Source organism: Melitaea cinxia, chromosome 2 (assembly GCF_905220565.1).
Source record: "Melitaea cinxia chromosome 2, ilMelCinx1.1, whole genome shotgun sequence".
Lineage (NCBI taxonomy): Eukaryota > Metazoa > Arthropoda > Insecta > Lepidoptera > Nymphalidae > Melitaea > Melitaea cinxia.
In genome coordinates this window covers 7876377-7896581 of record NC_059395.1, presented here as the reverse complement: position 1 = coordinate 7896581, position 20205 = coordinate 7876377, and the positions used below count along the sequence as shown (strand labels likewise).

General features: G+C 36.8%; 3 protein-coding genes and 1 pseudogene across 3 annotated transcripts in view; 2 read left to right on the top strand and 2 right to left on the bottom strand.

The window, feature by feature from the left end:
- The window catches only part of LOC123663826 (E3 ubiquitin-protein ligase TRIP12), a 45494-nt gene extending 40192 nt beyond the window's left edge, over positions 1–5302 (top strand). Inside the window, exons 34-39 of the mRNA XM_045598465.1 lie at positions 1439–1897; positions 2310–2498; positions 3473–3641; positions 3734–3850; positions 3929–4108; positions 4310–5302. Of these exons, the coding sequence (XP_045454421.1) occupies positions 1439–1897; positions 2310–2498; positions 3473–3641; positions 3734–3850; positions 3929–4108; positions 4310–4506 (1311 nt within the window). The 3' untranslated portion in view covers positions 4507–5302. The remainder of the gene's footprint in view (positions 1–1438; positions 1898–2309; positions 2499–3472; positions 3642–3733; positions 3851–3928; positions 4109–4309) is intronic.
- Positions 5303–5614: 312 nt separating this feature from the next.
- LOC123660191 (transmembrane protein 256 homolog) lies at positions 5615–9507 on the bottom strand. Its single transcript, XM_045595293.1, has 3 exons — positions 9244–9507; positions 8863–9132; positions 5615–6103 (listed from the first exon to the last, which is right to left on the bottom strand). The coding sequence occupies exons 1-3, from the start codon at positions 9313–9315 to the stop codon at positions 5960–5962; spliced, it is 486 nt and encodes a 161-aa protein (XP_045451249.1). The 5' UTR covers positions 9316–9507; the 3' UTR covers positions 5615–5959.
- Positions 9508–13479: 3972 nt separating this feature from the next.
- LOC123659194 (inter-alpha-trypsin inhibitor heavy chain H4-like) overlaps positions 13480–20205 on the bottom strand; it is a 36607-nt gene continuing 29881 nt past the window's right edge. Inside the window, exons 16-22 of the mRNA XM_045594449.1 lie at positions 19122–19172; positions 18693–18746; positions 18488–18535; positions 17146–17259; positions 14865–15079; positions 14516–14664; positions 13480–13689 (exon numbers count right to left, since the gene is read on the bottom strand). Of these exons, the coding sequence (XP_045450405.1) occupies positions 13635–13689; positions 14516–14664; positions 14865–15079; positions 17146–17259; positions 18488–18535; positions 18693–18746; positions 19122–19172 (686 nt within the window). The 3' untranslated portion in view covers positions 13480–13634. The remainder of the gene's footprint in view (positions 13690–14515; positions 14665–14864; positions 15080–17145; positions 17260–18487; positions 18536–18692; positions 18747–19121; positions 19173–20205) is intronic.
- LOC123667287 lies at positions 13930–14048 on the top strand (annotated as a pseudogene).

Sequence of the window (20205 nt, the reverse complement as noted above, 5' to 3'; positions counted from 1 at the left end):
CTAACTATTGAGGTATTGAGTGTTACCTCAATTAAAGGCACACACAGCTTACATGAGAGTATCTCATTACAAAAACATATAGAATTAAATCAATGAAAATTAAATTATTACAATAAATTTAAGACTAAAATAATCCAATATAAATTAATTAACAAAATTAATAATTATACGATAGAATTAAAATTCATACTACAAAATTAAAATAATACTAAAGATTAATAATAAAACAATCAATTATATAATTTTATTTGATACAATGAAATAATACAATAAAAATAATGAATAAAATAGAATAACCAAATTTAATTAATTCAATAATACAAAATTAATACAATAAGAGCCAAAACTGATACAATACAATCTATACATATAATAAAATGGTAGAAAAGTCAAAACTGTACATTGAATATTTTTTTAAAAGAATACTTGGGGTGTGATCTACAATCGATAACGAAGCCAAAAATATAGTTTTTAGAATTTTTGTCTGTTTGTATGTCCGGGATAAACTCAAAAAGTACCGCATCGATTTACTTCAAATTTGGCACGAATGTTATTAAGAAGTTGGGTCATATAGGCTACATATTATCATGCTATCACCTACCGGGAACGAGCAGTGAACCTTTATTTCTTCAACGCATTCTGTAACAACGTGTAATCTAACGACGCATATTTGAATGTTGTTTTTATTATGTTAATAACCATGCTATATACGCTAGCTTCACACTATAAAAATCACGCAATATAAGTAACTAAGCCGATAAACATTATTAAATGAATATAAGTAGACAAGACAATTTTAAAGCAGCGCCATCTATGAGATTTTTCTGTAGATATGAAATGTAAAGAAGAAACGGGTAAATGAATGTTATTTTAAAAGGTATAATCGTAGATATTTTTGGTGCTGTATAGCGTTCACGCAGACGACGTCGCGGGCAGCAGCTAGTACATGATAAATTAACATTATGAAAATAAAATTTAATTAAATTTTATAATTTTATAATAATATAATTTAATATTAGCAATAATACAAAAAAAGAGGAAAAGTTTTAATTTCTTAAACCTCAGACACCAACAAGCTCAGTCACTAACTTATAAAACAGTTTAGGGTAGTTCGAGAAAATGTCTATAACATTACTATTAGAGACTTATAAATTGTGAATCTTGTTATAACTCCTAAGAGAACGGTTAAGCAGGGAAAACTGGCCTAAATTTGACTTTGCGCCTTTAACTTTAAAAGGAGGTTTTATATGTCGTTGCGGTAATTTAGGGATGACAAAATTTAATCTAGAAAATATGTTAGGAATATCTTAAATACCATTGACGAGTTTATACAAAAACTTGATGTCATGCAGTTCCCTACGATGTCGAAGCGATTTAATGTTAAAGAGAGCTAATTACGTTATTGTATGACATTGTTAACAAAAAAATCTTTTTTTAGGCTTTACTTGAAATTCAGTATGAAAATGAAGTAGGCACCGGTCTCGGACCGACTCTCGAGTTCTACGCACTGGTGTCGCAAGAGCTACAGCGAGCGGACCTCGATCTCTGGCACGGAAGTGAAAATTTCAAACAGAAACCTACATCCTTTGGTGGGGAGATTGTCAAAAGTCAGCCGCCGGTTGTCTCGGATCGTTCCTCCGATGCGGCTACAAGACTAGCATCTTCGGTACGAGATGCTCTAAATATCGACGAGGAGCGGTCCCCCGAACCTTCAGATTTAGAGAAGGAGACGTTGATACCGTCTCCGGCGCCCGACGCCACCTATGTGAACTGGCCCTGCGGTCTGTTCCCGCAAGCGATTGGCCGTAACGCTCGCGCTTCGCATCTGTCCAGGGTTAAAGCAAAATTCCGATTCCTCGGAAAGTTTATGGCCAAAGCTGTCATGGATTCCCGAATGGTAAATAAAAATTGACAATTATGTAATATAAATAATTCACTTATTTTTAACCGAATCGTTCTCAATTTGACTTTTTTTTGTGTATGTTAGCTCGTCATCTTTTAAAGGATGTAACGATTTTGATGATTCTTTTTTTAATTTAAATCTGGTCTTGTGAAGCGCTTTCTGTGTTGTGCTTGACTGTTATATATATTATAGACTACCCACGTCGTATTAGTTGTCGTTGTAATCAAAGTAGTTTTTTTTGTCATTTGCGAGCAAATTATTATTAGTATTTGACCATCCTTTTCAGTAACTATTTGACGATTAGTTTCAATGTGTTCAAAATATGAAATATAGTTTGAAACACTAAGCGGAAGTGGCACGTTAGAGGTGGCTCGTAGTAAAGAAAGGTGTAACGACAACTGTCCAGGTGGACATCCCGCTGTCGGTGAGCATGTACCGCTGGGTGGTGAGCGAGCAGGCGTGGCTGGGGCTGAGCGACGTGCGGCACGTGGCGCCCGAGCTGTGGCGCTCGCTGTGCCGCCTGCGCCGCGTGGCCGACCGCGCGCAGGCGCTCGCCGCCGACCCGCGCCACGCGCCCGAGCAGCGCGCGCAGATGGTGAGCTCGCTCTACACTACACTCTACACGCTACACGCTAAGGCAAATGAGGACAGAGAGGACGTTTGCTTCTAAACTCTTCATTACTTTGAAATTATAATATTGATATAGGTATAGTCAAATATATGCCGTGTGGTGTCGGCCGAGTAGAATAGCACCACCCCCTTTCTTCCCGTGGGGGTCGTAAAAGGTGACCGAGGGATAAACCTGGCTCAAAATCATTAGGGTCCTGGAGAAGGAAAACTTTATTTGAAACACTGAATGGGGTCTCCGTCAAGCAGTCGTGGCATAGCTCTAAAATGTGAATGACTCCTGCAGCCGAATTGGCTCCACACGTATCGACTCGTCGTTCCTGTGGGCCTAGCCAGCGAGGTCGAGAGGGTGGCGCAGAGCTTAGGCATCTGCGTTTTTCTAAAGAATCCTAGGCGACACAGTGTCTGTCTGACACTGTCTAAATCGTCCGCAATAGACGGACTAAGGCCAATAAATGAATAGTAAATAATAGTAATAGGTTTGATCATATATTTTACAATCACTACATAGTATAATACGAAGTCGCTTCCCGCTGTCTGTATGCTTAGATCTTTAAAATTACGCAACGGATTTTGATGCGGTTTTCTTTAGTAAATAGAACGATTACAGATCAAGGTTTATATGTATAATATAGTAGAAGAACATTGATAGTTTTTGCACCCGTGCGAAGCCGGGGCGGGTCGCTAGTTGTAATAATAAAAGAAATGTAATGGCGTCAAATTTTACAAAGACAGTAAAAAACGGTTACTGCCTTTTACCTAAGCACGGTAGTATAAGCCTTCTATCGACCCTCCAGATAGACATTTGGTCTGTCCCCAAGTTTTTAAATTTAAATCTGCCCCTACTTCTAATTTATAATCCGTTTTTTTATTTTTATTGACACGGACCTATTTGCGTTTCGTGAAATTTCCAAGTGTTTAAATCTGTTTTATTTTTTACAGATTAATGCCCTCGAACTCGACGGATGCCCTATCGAGGAGTTAGGTCTTGACTTTATTTTACCCGGAGATGGTTGCACGGAATTACGACGCGGTGGGCGCGACCTGCCCGTCACCGCGCATAATTTACACGAGTATATCGCTCTCGTTACTCACTGGTTACTCTACGAAGGTAAGTTTTACTTGCATGAATGTGTCCCTGATAATTATGCAAATGTTATTTCAGGAGATGAAAAAGTTTTAATTGTTTTTTTTTCTTTACAGGAGTTACTAAGCAGATGGAAGCGTTTAAGGAAGGATTCGAATCAGTATTCCCATTAAATAATTTGAAGATATTTTATCCTGAAGAGCTAGAGCAAGTGTTCTGCGGAAGTCCATCGGGTAGATTTTTTATTTATAACATTTTACATTTTATAGAAATGTTTCGAACAACGTGTTTATAATTAATTTTATTTGTAGGTGGGCGTGACCAAAGATGGGATCCCCGCATGCTCGCCGAATGTATTCGTCCCGATCACGGCTATAACGCGGAGTCACGAGCAATACGCATGCTCATAGACATTCTAGCTTCGTATAACCGCGAGGAACAACGACTTTTCCTGCAATTTGTTACTGGAAGTCCTCGTCTACCTACTGGAGGTAAAATACACATACATTTATATACTTTATATAAAAACCATACATACTTTTAATTTCAAAAAATCAGTTGTTGGTTGTATTTTTGCAAATATATTGAAAAAACATTTCTCCAGAATAAGATAAAGAAACATGGAACATTTGATTGATAGCTACTTAGGTTTTTATAAGTAAAACATTATTTGACAACAATAGTTTTTACAGGTTTTAAGGCTCTCAACCCACCACTGACAGTTGTTCGCAAGTCGCTCGAGTCCTCACTTGACCCCGACGAGTACTTGCCCTCAGTGATGACTTGTGTCAACTATCTCAAGCTGCCGGACTATAGCAGCGCTGAGGTCATGCGCGCCAAGCTACGTCTCGCTGCCTCTGAAGGGCAGCATTCGTTCCATCTTTCGTGAATCATTCGTTTTCACCTCTTGCGCTCGACCCTCAACTACTTTTGTATACATGTGTGAATGCGGTTAGTGATATAATTAACGATTTCGTTGTAATAGCGGTGCGCAAGCTCCAGACGACTGTCCTTTACGTGCAATCAGAGTGTATTATTTTCGTATGTGACAGACACTAAAAGTGCTGTGTTCTACAAATTTGTTTTCTTTTTGATTTTTTTTAAGATTACAGAGATATGTTAATAATTATATTATGTGTTAATTTAATGTGATAGCTTTGTATATTTCTTTATTTAGATAAAAACTCAATATGGTAGTTTAGGGTGTATGAAATGTACTCCTCTCCTCTTACATAAAAAATGACATTACTATCCTGTCCATTGTATCAGAGGATTTAGTTCATCACCACTAATATTATATCAATATATTTTACTACATAAGTTACATTAAGAAGGACCATAAGTCTCCTTCAAGCCCATATGCGTTAATATAGCATTTAATACCAAACAATGTATGTTTTGATTAAAATTTAAGATAATAAATGTGTAAAGAGAAAGTGCAAAATTTAATATGTAACAAATTCAATAAAACCATGTAAACAATATTGATCCAATAATTTAGTTTCCTTTTGAATTATACTTTGAGTGAAATGTTATTTATATTGGTACGCTTGATATTAAAAGTAATATTGCATCCATCCAATATTCACATTCAACCTGGCAAAAAAGGTAAATTTTGGTTGTAAATGTATAAACTGATCTTTTTCAAACATACTTTAATTAATAAACATTTTGTCTAACAATAATACAAGTATTTCTTATTTTAATTAAAATTACATACCATGACAATAATATAATAACTAATGGAATATAAATAATTCTGTAATATCTCATATATAAAATTCTCATGTCACAATGTTAGTTAACATAGTCCTCCGAAATGGCTGGACCGATTTTTATGAAATTTTGTGTGCATATTGGGTAGGTTTGAGAATCGGCCAACATCTATTTTTTCATACCCCTAAGAAGGGGGGCAGGAGATTTATGGGTTTATAACATACATGGCAAAACAACGTTTGCGGGTGCAACAAGTTTACTCTATAAAATTAAACTATTAATATGAATGACAAATTTAATCTAAAATATTCAAGCGTGAGGAAATAGATTGACATCATTTGCTTATGTTGAGAAGTAATATGTAAAGATATCATATATGTGCTGGGTATACTGATAATTGTATTAATAAAAATTTGACACATAAATTACAAAATATAGTTTAGTAAACCTAATAATATACAATTACAGTTTAATTAAACACATTTATATAAGAGAATCACTGAAGCTAGTGTGCTTCGAAAGTCACTAACAATCATATATTACAGAATTATTGGTAAAAAGTTACACCATTCACCTATATAACACATATTTTGCTACATGTATGTAACATAGTTACCAGAATTACTCTACAGTACCATTGCAAGCCACCCCAGAATGAGGCAAGAACCACCAATGGGAGTGAGACGACGCAATGCTCTTTCACCAGTGAAAGCATGGTAATAACATGTCCCGCAGAAAAGTCCCATTCCAGTAATAAAGAATGTACCAGCCTGTAATTAAACATTTTAAGATATATTGCAAAAAGTTCATTAGCAGTAGTGATGATGTTACGTTGATAAATTGCAGGTTTGATTTCAACTAAAATTATATGTTTGTTTATATTTGTAGAATATTTGTTTTCTGGGTATTTCAATTAATTTCTGTTCTGGGTATTTGCCCTCATGGGGTCCTTGGACCTTCGGTCATGTTTGCTAATATGAACATCTGTCTGACTTAATTACTCTAGCAGACTACCAACAGACAAACAGTTTCATTTGAATTTATAATTAATAATGAATCCTAAATTATAAACACATTGTATTCAATAAAAAAAATTAAAAACTCTTTTCAATAATTTGATAAGTAAATATTATTAAATAATATTCAAAAGACAGAAGAATATAATCAGCCGCTGTGTATGGCATTTATGGACTACGAGAAAGCCCTTTGAGTCTGTCGAGACCTGGGCTGTCTTGGACTCTCTGCAGAGATGTCATATCGGCTGGCGATATATCGAGGTACTAAGATGTATGTACGACGCGGCGACGATGACCGTTCATATCCAAAACCAGAGAACAAGACCCATTTTTTTCCGACGTGGGGTAAGACGGGGAGATGTAATATCACCGAAAGTGTTTGCCACTGCGCTAGAGGATGTCTTGAGAGACAAGATCTCGGATAAGGTGAACGAGGCATCAACGTCAACAGCGAATATATCTCTCACCTTCGTTTCGCCGACGATATCGTCATCTTAGCGGAGACGTTGGATGAGTTAGGCCAAATGCTGGTCAGCCTAAACGAGTCCTCCAGACGGGTCGGTCTCGGTCGGGTCGGTATGTTTAACAACCAAGTCATACTGAGACCGGTAACTGTCCATGGTACCCTTTTATTTATTTATTTATTTTATTTTATTTATTTTCAAAAGCAAGCAGTACCCTTCTCGAAATTGTTCAGGATTATATTTACCTAGGCCATACCATCCAACTAGGCCGCAACAACTTCGAGAAGGAGGCCGATAGGAGGATTCGGTTGGTTGTCGAGTCTTCATTTCAAAGATTCCACAATGCTTCAAGACAAAAGTCTTCGAGCAATGCATCCTGCCTGTGTTAACATACGGAGCCGAGACGTGGACACTGACGAAGGGTCCACAAGTTTAAAGTCGCTCAACGTGCAATGGAACGGGCTATGCTGAGCGATTGTGAAGGCGCTGAAGTTCCATGAAGTGCCCCATTACCTCCAGAGGCTGTTGAAGGCGTACCTCCACGACAGAGAGGTCCTCTGGGAGGGGAGCGACGGTCGACTGTATCGGCATCGCGTCGATTGCGGAGTTCCACAGGGCTCCGTCTTGGGACCGACCCTGTGGAACATTGGCTTCGATTGGTTGCTGTTTGGCACCCTTACCGCCCGGGTTGAGAGTAATTTGCTACACGGACGCCACTTTGCTGACAGCGCGGGCGAGAAGCTTCGAGGATGCAGCCCGACTAGCAGAGGCAGGCGCCACGCCAGTCTGTATCCAAAATCTGTGACCCTCCTTTTTCACAGCCCATGCGGGGTTCCTCCCCGTGATGCGCGGATCGTCGTAGAGGGCATGGAGGTGCCGGTTAAGACCCAAATGAAATATCTGGGCCTAACCCTGGACGAACGATGGAATTTTGGTCCGCATCTGAGGGAGCTCGCTCCGAGGCTTGAGGGCGACGCCGCTGCGTTAGCCAGACTCCTGCCCAATGTAGGAAGGCGGGTTCAGCGTGCCGGCGTCTCTATGCTGGAATCGTGCGAAGTATGGCACTATACAGTGCCTTGGGGGTTTCTCTCAAAGATAAGATTGGTAATGAGACATCCACAAGAGAATGAAAGTAACCGACATAGCCCAAAGATTTAGCGCCCGTTAGACTGACGATCTACATATACCGGTGCGTATTGCCGGTGTGAGCTGGATGAGGATTTCAGAAAACCGGGATGTCAGGCGCGAACTTCGGGGGGCCTATGTCCAGTAGTGGACTGCAATAGGCTGAACTGACTGACTGAAGTAAATATATTGTACATACCTATGTCTACAATAATCTACCAAAAACTACCTGAGTTTTGTATTGCTGTGTAGTTAAGGGTGCCAAGAAAAAAATATTCTATATGCACATTAGACAGTTATGTACAACCCCAGTTGAGTTTTGACATTCATCTTTACTAATCTAGTATTAATGGATTATTATAAATGTAAGTCAAAAAATAAAGTTGTTTAACAATAGCATTGTTTTCTAAATGTGAAAGGATTTTCCAAACCCAATAGTTGCCTAAAGTTTGATTTAATCAGCTTTATTTTTTATATTTGTTTATACTTTTTCATTGAAGTAGAGCATAGCAGGAAATATCTAGCTCAAAATTTGGAGCAGCCCGAGTGGGGGAAGTATTTCAATTTTAAAGAAGATCTCAGCTAAATAATATCGCTCTCAAATAGTGTTGAGTTCCCGACATGAGTAAAGTAGCCAGAGCACTAGGCTCCCCTAGTCAATCATTGGGTGGGCAATGTTCCTGGTATTGTTGACAGAATTATACACTTCTTTACTACCTTTGATTAAAAAAACCAAAGTTACATAGTATACAAAAAATAAACATCATACATTCAAGGCGAGACTTAAAATCTTTCTTAGTAAAAATTAAATTGTTGCTAGAAAAAAAAGTTATCTAGACATAATAGAGGTATTAAACTTTTATTATTATTGGTCTTAGTGAATATCTATGAATATAACATGATTAGGCTACATACAAAACTTACAATGTATGGTCTCCTACACAGGGGAACGGTCATTAAAGCGAGTGTGTGAAGAAAATGAAATCTGTTTGCTGTTTCAAAAATTTTCTTCAAGTCTTCCTTAGTTTCCGTTTCCGGAAAAGTGCGATGAGCGCCCATCGCACCCAAAACGACGGCAGCAGCTCCACTTAATCCGGCTAGCCTCACGAAAGGCCCTGCTTCCCGTGCTAGTTCCCATAGCGGCATTTTGATTATTTTGGGTGGAGGTATTTCGCTTTTAGATTTTAGCACGCCCTGTGAACGTCGGAAGTTATGTAAGCATTATAAAAGATTTTCGTTTATTTCTTACATTAGGAGTTTTCTAAAGAGGATTCACACATAATTTAGACTTATCCCGACACTTACTATATTTCGCAAAACATTCATAGCTCCCTCCGTCACCGTATTAATCATAAGTGTATCGATCAGATTAACCATACCTTTTTTGTATTGAACTACAGTAACAGAAGGACACAGTAAATAATGAGATCACAAAGAAATGTTCGTCAGATCGTTTTACCAGATAGTGTCACTAAATTTGAGACTGATATTAAAAATTAAAATATTTTCATTGTCATTATTAACTCGTTATCGTTTGTCAAACTGACGTTTAAAATAAAACATAGGAACATGGAGCTTGGAGAGAGCATGGAGCTTGCCCTCTCCAAGCCCCAAGCTCCATGATAGGGACGTACTATCATTAGCCCGATCGTTATTGTTATAAATAAATAATATTTAATTTTAATCATTTAACTTTTTTCTGAAAACAATTCAGGACTCTTACTTTAATTAAGGACTTAAATTAATAAAATTAGTTAGTTTTATTTCCTTGTTTTTATTGACTCAACGTCGCTTATTACTTTACTTTGTACTTCTAAGTTCTAATGTAATAAAATCTCTCTCCTCTCTCTCTCTCTCTCTCCATCTCTCTTGGGTAAGGGCTTCATGTTAACATTATGGTTACAGCTTACCCAAAAAGAGTGTGGAATAAATGAAGTTGCTTGTATCTTATCGCTGGCAACCCGAAATACTACATCTCAACCCTCTTTGATACTTGTAATGTTTACCATTAGATATTCCGATGTAGTAAATAATAATTATTAGAGGTTATTATTTTTTTTTTCATTCATCACCATCATCATCACTTCAGCCTATCGCAGTCCACTGCTGGATATAGGCCAAAAATGATGCGAACTCAGTGTTTTTTCCATAGGCACAACGCTGGGTAGGCGGGTTGGTGACTGCAGGGCTGGTTTGTGGCCCATCTTCGGCCTGTGTATTTGAAAGCCAGCAGTTGGATGGTTATTCCACCATCGGTCAACTTTTTAAGTTTCCTAGGTGATAGTGGAACTGTTATCCCTGAGTTGCCTCTTAGGACACCCAAAGGAAGATAGAGGGTGGCTATATTCTTTACTGCCGTAGCCACACAGCAGAATTTTTATATTTAATAATATATAATAAATATTACATATATAATAATAAATACTTATATAAATAACTAGCTGGCCCCGCAAACGTTGTTTTGCCGTAAATGTTATAAACCCCCTTAATCCCCCCCCCCCCTCCCCCATAATTTAGGGGTACGAAAAATAGATGTTGTTCGATTCTCAGACCTACCCAATATGCACATAAAATTTCATCAAAATCAGTCCAGCCGTTTCGGAGAAGTTTAACTACAAACACCGCGACACGAGAATTTTATATATTAGATATAGTAAATTTACTAATACTTACATATATAAATATAAGTGGATGGAAGAATACGCCCTGGCAGGGATATCAAACGGCCGGGGGTTAGGACTGTAGGCTGAGAAACCAGCGGACAATCCTAGCCGAGTCAAGTAACAACCTGGGTCTCCACTTGTCTCAGATGGTGAGTGAGGCTAACCGGGATCAAACCGTCGGCAGATATTACGATAGGGATGATTTCAGCGGACCTCACATTCCCTGTCTGTGGCGTTGGGTCAGTAGAGCCGTACTCCAGCACGTTCGAGTACTGGCACCGGTGAGTACTGGTAATACGGCATTCTCTGTTCCAGGAGATCGTACATAAGAGCAAGCTTTTGGTGGAGAATCTTATGTCTGTGCAAGTACTCAGTGCTAGCAAGCGCAGAACAAACCGAAAGCATATGCCTGAGTCACTCACCGGGATGACGACAAGCTCGACAGAAGTTGGCCATCCTTCAAGATGTGCTTTCGGTAGTTGTTCTTCTTAACCACCTGATACTGTATTACACAGACAAAACCTTCGGTTTCCCTTAAGAGGTCGCCGAATCGCAATCACTGCACAGAGGCCTCATTGTCCACGTGAGGCACGTGGAGAGCCTTGTAGAACCGTCCATGGAGCTTCTTCTCCATCCATACGGTCTCCCGGTCAGAGGTGCTCAGAACGATCGGTTTCTGCCAGTTCTCTTTGGCCAAGGATCTGTCCTTTGTCACACACTACAACATCACCATCTATAGCGCTGTCCCGTCTCGTTTCAAAGTAGGCCCTGAGGATGCACAACTCGCGGTTATGCATGTTCTTTGCGCTTTTATTATTATTATTATTATTTATTGTTAATTAAAAGCACACAAACACACACACGCACACATCAACCTATCGCAGTCCACTGCTGGACATAGGCCTTCACAAGTCACTGTTCACGACCACATTGCCCACAAAGTATAGGTGGTCAAAGTTGGCTTTCATCAAGACGTGGCGGGAATTTTAAAAAGACAACGGTCAATGTCACATTTTGAATGTTATCTCTTATTCGATTCTACAAAAACACAACGATAAATTCCCGGGAATCCATGTTGAATTAGGTTTTACTCCGATCTATGCGAAATATTCACTCACAACCCCCACAGCTGCATGCTTAGATGAAGCGCGCCCTCTAATGTACTAGCAATTAACAAGTCCCTTAGTATTGCCACATGTATACATTTTTAGTTCCCACTGTCACGGCGTTATACTCTTTTTTGCCAAGCTATAATCATCTTCATCATTTTCCTGCCCTTATCCCAATTATGCAGGGTTGGCACAAAATGTTTTCCTCTTCCATTCTTCTTTTATTATTTGTCACTTCAGCGCTTACGCCTTTCTTTCTCATATCTTCACTCACACAATCCATTCATCACTTTTTTGGTCTGCCGATCGCTCTTTGTCCTTCGACATTCGTCCCTAACATTCTTTTACCAACATAGCGTTCATTCCTCCTCATTTTCTCCACAGACAGGACGATACTGGCGAACAAGCCTGATATCGTGGTGATGGACAGGGCACGGTCGAGGGTATTTTTAGTGGACATCACCGTCCCGCATGACGAGAACCTCGTGAAAGCCGAGACTGAGAAAAAACGTAAATATCTGGATCTGGCGCACGAGATTGTCGACATGTGGGGTGTGGGGTCTGCTGAAATAATTCCTATCGTAATATCTGCCAACGGTTTGATCCCGGTTAGCCTCGCTCACCATCTGAGGCAACTGGGGATCCGGGACGGTTCGCTCGCAGCCAGGATGCAGAAGGCGGTGTTACTTGACTCGGCTAGGATTGTCCGCCGGTTTCTCAGCCTACAGCCCTAACCCCCGGTCGTTTGATCTCCCTGCCGGGGCGGCTCCACCCGCTTATATTTATAAATGTAAGTATAAGTAGATCTATTATATTGTATATATAAGTATTTATTATAATACGTGTATCTATTGTATATGGAGCAGGTGGAGTGGCATCCGGTCACATAATAATAATAATAATAATCTTTATTGGACACAATCATAAATTATACAATACAGATTACCCTGACTCCTGCACTAGTTTGCACTGTGTTGCAGACGCCAGTATCCTCCCCTTTAATATGCGTAATAACAAATTCTGCCCTTAAAAACTAATTAAGTGAATCGTTAAATCTTTTCCAACTTCAAATACAAAACTTAACAGTCTTTGGCAATCATATGATTGATATTGAATAATTCCTAGTATGATTCTTCACAGTTTCCTGGTGTGTTAAAAAAATCATCAAAATCAGTTTATCATGTAAATCTGTAAATAGTTATGAGAGACAGAAAAAATAAAATAATTAAAAAAATTCGAATTGTGAACCTCGTCTTTTGTTTAAATTCAGTTAAAAATATAAATAATAAAAAATGACTACGTTCATTAGAGGGCTTTAACAGGATTTTGTGTTGCAATTACATTTACTCTTAATAATTACGATATTACAAAAGTGCAAGAGTTATTCCTAAGCATACTGACATTGAAGGAATGGCTTTCAATTCAGCCAAATTGCGTGAACAAAAATTATGTACTTATAAATTATATTATATTCCATATTCCAAAACTTTAGAAAAGACAGGATAAAAAGAATGTGTGTGTTATTATGAATCTTCAGCTATATCTACGCATCAAATTTCATTAACATTTATTCATCACAGTAACAAAAATCCACAAACATTCCACTTATAAAACACTAATAATAAGATAATTAAACTCTACGATTATCCTAAATACTGGCCATGGAGCATAGAGAATTTCTCTATGCTCCATGATACTGGCAGCAATTTTATGAGATCTAAAAAGCGCGAACATTTAAATACGTTCAGGACAATAATTAAAAAAAAAAGTTTTTTCTAAAAAGGAATATTTTATTTCTTTTTTACATCAACATTATTTGTTGCTGTGTTTGTATTATGTGTTAACATTTAAAAATGGCACTTCATTTATGGTATTTTATCTTAAAACAATGTGATTTTGAATTTAAAAGTTATCGATTTCTTAGTCAAGGTGTAGTAGTTATATCCACTTTGTTTTTGGGACAACAAACGCCAGCGTATCTGTAAAAAAATTAAAACTTTAGTAATTTGCTAATGTGTTAAATGCAAAAAAACGCTACTTTAACAGTTCGTATTCGATAAATTTACTTAATCATTATACCACAACTCCTCATAAATAAAATATTGATACTCGTTTAGCATCTGTTATAAATCTTTTTTTTTTTTTTTTGAAGTGAAACTTCTTTAGGCGCATGAGGGGTAAAATTTTTACGTGTCAAACGCGTCAAGACGTCACGAATTTTAAACGTCCATAGCGCGTTGAATACACCAGTTCTCGTCCGATCATCGAAGTTAAGCTACGTCGAGCGCGGTCAGTACTTGGATGAGTGACCGCCTGGGTACACCGCGTGACGTTGGCTTTTTGTTTTTTTTTAATTCTTTTTTTTGTAATTAGTTTTTTTAATTAGTTTGCCAAAGAAGTTTCACTTCCGACATGTGTACTTTGTACGCACGCATTTTTTTTTGTTTATAAAAATAGGTCAACAAACAAGCGTACAGCTCCCCTGATGGTAAGCGATTATAGGTAGTTTATAAACTTCTGCAACACCAGAGCATCGCAAGCGCGTTGCCGACCCTATTCCCAATTCTCCCCTGGAGCTCTGGTCTTACTGACCAACAGGAATACAGCATTGCTTGAAAGCAGAATTATTTAGCTGTGATTTTCTGTAAGGTCGAGCTACTACCCCAGTCGGGTGCTCCATATTTTGAGCAGGAAATTTCCTGCTGTGCCCTACCTCGGTTAAATCAATTTGAAAATAAAAAATTGTGAGAGTAAAGCACAACCTCCTTAGTAGGCGTGTAATATTAGTGTAGGTAGGTCAATTACTTGTTCTCGACGACGCAGTATGTAGTGCGGTACTCGTCGAGGCCGATGTCGCGTGCAGCGGCGCAGCGCGTGAGGTAGACGCACACGCCGGCCTCACTCGGCGCACCGGCGCTCTGCGCACATTCACTGTCGACAGCGTCCTTGGGTGGCTGAAAATTTATTTTATTTTAACGATTGAACTAATGCACCAAGCATATTTATAAAAATAACATAAATATTATAAATTTAATTTCAAATATATCGTCATTTCTGACGTATTGCATATTGCAAAAGGAGAATAATGGGTAATATTTGTTAAAATATTGTAAATTATAGATAATATTTGATTAAATCAAAATTTTTTACTTACGATGTCAGATTTCGAAAGTTCAAGAGTAACATTTTTTCCATTTGCCGAAAACTCTAATGAATTTCTCTCGCTGTTGAGCAAACTCAATGCCCAACTGAAGGATTTTAAGTGGTAGGATTCTTCCAAATTTTCAGTAGTACTAGTTGGAGGTTCAACAGTTGTAGACAATAAGAACGGAGCAGGAGTTGTTGGATATGCATTGAACGGTAAACTGCCTGTGACATTTACAAAATTTATTTTCTTATTAACGCTATAGTTTGCATTTACAAACTATAATTAAAAAATACATAAAAAAATACTAAATATAATTGTTGATAAAAAGGTGTTTAATTTTTGTAGTTATTAGCATATATATTTTGATCGGCCGAGGGTCGAGATAACAGCAACGAGTAGAAATTATTATAAACATGCATGTTATAAACATCCATGTTATACACATCCATTCAATCATTAGATACAAACAAGTTAGAAAATAATCATTTGATTCATTGGTTTAATGGCTTTCAGTCGTGCCAGAGAAGCACGGTTCATTGAAAATAATCATATCAGCTATAATAGCGTGACTTTGGCATGTTTTGGCATAGTTGCATAATCATACAGAAAACGTTCTATGGTGTTATTTATCAATGTACTTGAATCTTTATCCTAACAACCAGATTTTTTTTTTCTTTTCTTTTTTAGGGACTTTTGTCTACACCGTGCCAGCCCCATCATACCCTAATTCCCACTATGTCTAAGAAATGGAGAAAGAATCATTGATGATGTAAGATCATATTAACTAACAAATTTACTGCATCAGACAAAGGTAGATTTATTCTAGAAGATAATGTAAACCTGTCTATTAATAGAAGTAACCAGTGAAGTCTAAATCTTTTATTTTATTTATAAAACTTTATTGCACACACAAAAAAGAAGATACATATAGAACGATTAGATACAAAAACAAATAATGTATGCAAAGGCGGCCTTATCGCTTATAGCGATCTCGTCCAGGCAACCTTTAGTAAAAGTAGTTATACAAAAAATCTTTCGAACAAAATTTTCGTAATTCGTAATAGTAATTAATAAAAATTTTTTTTCGTAAATTTTGATTTGATTAAACTTTCAATTAAAAAAAAACTGTCATGTAACTGGTATACTTAATAATTAATTTAAAGTGGTGTCTATTGTAAAAAAATAAACAACTTCCAAATAAATAGCTAAGGAGCTTATACCTGACGAACCACCATGAAATGAGGGTGTTCCAAATCTGAAATTATGTCTTCGCGGAGCTGAAAATAGGGTTAATACTATTATTTATTTTATATGAAAAACTGGTATCTGAATTTTATTATGAACATACATACTTTATACATATATTTCATTTTTAAAGCCTAACTGCCAAGAAGGATTATTTTTTTGCGCGTCTCTGGTTGAAGAAGAAGTTATGCATTTTTTTGGGTATATGGGTATCAAATTAAAGGACTCATCATGAGGATTTGAAACTGGTATATCATGACTACATTAAAAAAATGAAATAGGTCTTCTCTTTTCAGTTTTTCTTTAAAATTATTGACACGCACATGAGTTTTTTGTTATTATTTTTAATTTATACACTATTCTCAAATACTTATTTTGTGCTTAAGAATTAATTCACAAGTACCTACAACTTTTATTTTAAGAGTAATTTTTAAGACGAGTATAATGTCATAGAGTAGAGGCGAGGGTAGAAGCGTAGAGGGAGGGCTGAAGAGAATTAAATCGAGTATCGCTAGATAAACTGTAGGTATATAGGTATTTTATAGGTGTATAGGTTGTTTGACATAAACTTCATATGTTTAAATGTTATTATCGTTGATTTGAAATTTACAAACTTACCAAAGAAATATTTTACGCCCGACTGTCCAGGAAGACCTAAGAACCCAAGGAGTATTTGATACAATTTAGACACAATACTAAAATATAAACAATTAAGTCTTATTGATTATTCAGCGTAAGCATTCCCATGAATTATGAATATGTGTCTGAGAGGTGTCGAAAGAAACGTTATATTGAGTGATGATTACCACAACATGCTTATATCAAAATTCTATCAAAACATGCCGATGTCACACTACTATTATAACCGTCAAGGTCATTCTTTATATAATGTGAGTTCGGGATAGTAAGATTTAAAAAAAGACATCCCTTTTTATCTACATTACACATACATTACATAAAAAAATTGCCAATACGTAAAAACCATGACAAATATCATCATCGCTAAAAAGTTTGTCCACGTGTTCGTATTACTATTCCTTACCCGCATCCAAGTCTTCTTCTTCTAGAGCATCTACTTGGTAATCTGCTACTCCATCGAGCGCCTGGGGGAAGAAGGCCGAAGACGCAATTGGGGCATGTTGGGCTAAGAGCAGTCCTAAAATAATTTCCTACTAATAATTTAACTTCGGGGATTACATTCCTGTATTTATTTAAATATATTTTCATAAAATAATGACAAGACGGAACAAAAGGAATTACTAAATGGTGTTTTATATTTACCCTTGAAAGTTATAATTTTTTGCTTATTGTTCAACTTAAATGTTGAATAGGTTGTTCACTAAGTTTTCAAAAAGACAAATATTTGGAAAAGAGTACAGAAGAAGGAGGGTAAAATTTATGATCACTAATGCAAGAAACGTAAGAAAAAAGATTATAATAATAAATGTGACAGCGGACATCCATGCCCCATAACACTTTTTCTATCACTGAAAGATAATGATGGCGACTTAGGTACAGCAATAAAGCATAAAATAAAACTGTATATATACTGAATTATATACAGTTAATACATACCTAACAATATATACCTATTACCTATATGTTTTTAATGTATATCGACCAAGCAATGAAGATTGATTTAGAACTTCAACATGCTTTTGACGTGACAACGTCAAATAAATCGATGAACGCAGGCGGCATGCACGAAAAGGGATGACTCATTGCGTTGCCCTCACTGTCCCGTTACGCTCAGTGATAGATATACTATCACTCGATTGGCCTATACGTCTTCTTCTTCTCCTTCTTGTATAATGGCTTCCGTGAGGATTTGCCAATGTCAGAGTGAGTCTATGATTTTATGTTTAGGGTAAATACTCTGCTAAGAATATTGGTGTCATGAGAGAGGCCTATACGTCCGAGGAGATGTTTTGTTGTGACGTTGTCATGTTAAACTATCGTCCGTTAAACCAACTTTACACACAACCAATTTTTTATTACAGCCCATGTATACTGCTAATGTTTAAAAGTTGCAATTGACTTCTTACCAACCAGTATGTCTATTCGAAATAAAATTTAATTAAAACCGTACGACATGAGTCAAATTTTTGCGATACTTATTTGAAAAAAAATATGTAAATTAGAAGTTTCTTAAACGTCGATTAGTTAATATTTGTTATACATTATTCTTGTCACGAAAATGTCATTATTCGAAAGTATACTACTGGCTACTGGCTAGTAGAAGTGTTCCAAATGTTGGAAGCACATATTTATAAATTGTACTTCGACAAAAATGGCACTATTGGTTTATATAAACGATAAATGCAATGCATTATGAATGCATCATGATACAATGATGTAGTAATAAGCATTTAATTTGAACTCACCTTCACTATAGAGCGAATGGGATGAACTGAAGGGTGCACTAAGCGGAACTAAAATAACAATCAACTAATTATTTGACACTTTACAATAGAATGTAAAAAACAAAGTTAGAATGTAAAAAGAGTCAAGCAAAGATTCAATTTATATAATATGATTTTATTTGAAAAATAGCTTATTGTAAGTGTGTTAAATATGATTTGAACTCACCAGCACCAAAGATTCTACTGGGAGAAGAGATATACATGCTGTTTCTATACGGAGCTAAAAGAATAATAAGTAAGTTAACATTTCAGAAACGAATAGGAAATACATATAAAATATAATATAATAATATATATATACAAGCCAAGCAGAGATTACATTTATGCATGATGAGTGTATTTAGGAAATAGGGCTAGGCTTTAGATTAAGAACCGTCATTTTGAAGTTAGATAGGTTAGGGTTATTTTTTTTATAACGAAATTATGTCGATAAACGGTCTAATACTACTTACCTATCTAACTACCAATAGTTAGATAGGTAAGGGATATTTTTTTTGGAACGAATTTATGCCGATAAATGGTCAAATTTTGACCTTAGATAATTCGACGGTTCTTAATCTAAAGCCTTACCGGAAATAGTGTAGTGAGCACTCACCGCCGGCTAATCCTTGACTGTAGCCGAATGCGGGTTGCGGCAATGCATACGCTGTCGAAATAACACAAATTATAATACATACACAAATATACTATAATTAATTATTTTTTTTTAAATATAAATTATCACTTCATCATCACTTCAGCCTATCGCAGTCCACTGCTGGACATAGGCCTACATAAATTCGCGCCAAAAATGGCGGGAACTCATGTGTGTGGCCCATAGTCACCACGTTGGGCGGGCGGGCTGGTGACCATAGGGCTGGCTGGCTTTGTCACACCGAAGACGCTGCTGCCTGTCTTCGATCTGTGTAAGTATAAATAGAAATATCAAAATTTACAATCATGCATTAAGTAGGAAACATTAACGGTCATGACTGGGAGCAGCATTGATACTTATCAACTGTATACTTGTACAAAGATGTTTCGGATGCTGCTTGCTAAATATTATTAGAACAGTATCTCTTATTCTTCAGTATTATTGGTAAGTAAAGTTAGGTAATTAGTAAGTAATTTAAGGGATTCTATTTTATCACACGAGCCATGACCAAGGCGTGATAAAGTTACATTTGGTTACATAGTTACGCTGATGAGATCGATGATGTAGTGAGAAATTTGCGAATGATTCTACAAGTGTGTAAGATAGTCGCTTTTATTATTATTATTTTCGTATATCATGATCAAAATAGGCGTTATATGGTGTAACAAACAGGTTTAGTCACGAATTTTACACTGTAATATCGCGTTGATATAAGTAGAAGAAACTCGTAGAAACGTGTTTTTGACATTGAAAAGTGACTCGCGCCGACAAATATATATTAATTAAAATTTATTCGAATTGGTTAAGAATCTCACTAAATAGAGTTAGAAGTTTTTTACAATAAACCAGCAAGATTTAATTGAAAAACAAACTTTTAATTGTTATTTTTTATGATGAGAAAAAGCGAAAGGGAAACGCTCCAAAGGGAGAAGAAACCAGCAAGATGGTCTGATGTCATCAGGAATACTGTGGGAGGCAGCTTGCACCGTGCATCACATGCTGCTTACGATCGCCTTCAATGGAGACATATCATTCGTGGTCGCGA

Excerpts from the sequence above, each read along its gene's own strand:
- LOC123660191 (XM_045595293.1), bottom strand. The coding sequence starts at position 9,315 with ATGGTTAATCTGATCGATACACTTATGATTAATACGGTGACGGAGGGA. Across the intron at positions 9,133-9,243 it reads TGAATGTTTTGCGAAATATA|GGCGTGCTAAAATCTAAAAG; the intron begins GTAAGTGTCGGG and ends CGACGTTCACAG. Across the intron at positions 6,104-8,862 it reads TGTGTAGGAGACCATACATT|GCTGGTACATTCTTTATTAC; the intron begins GTAAGTTTTGTA and ends GTTTAATTACAG.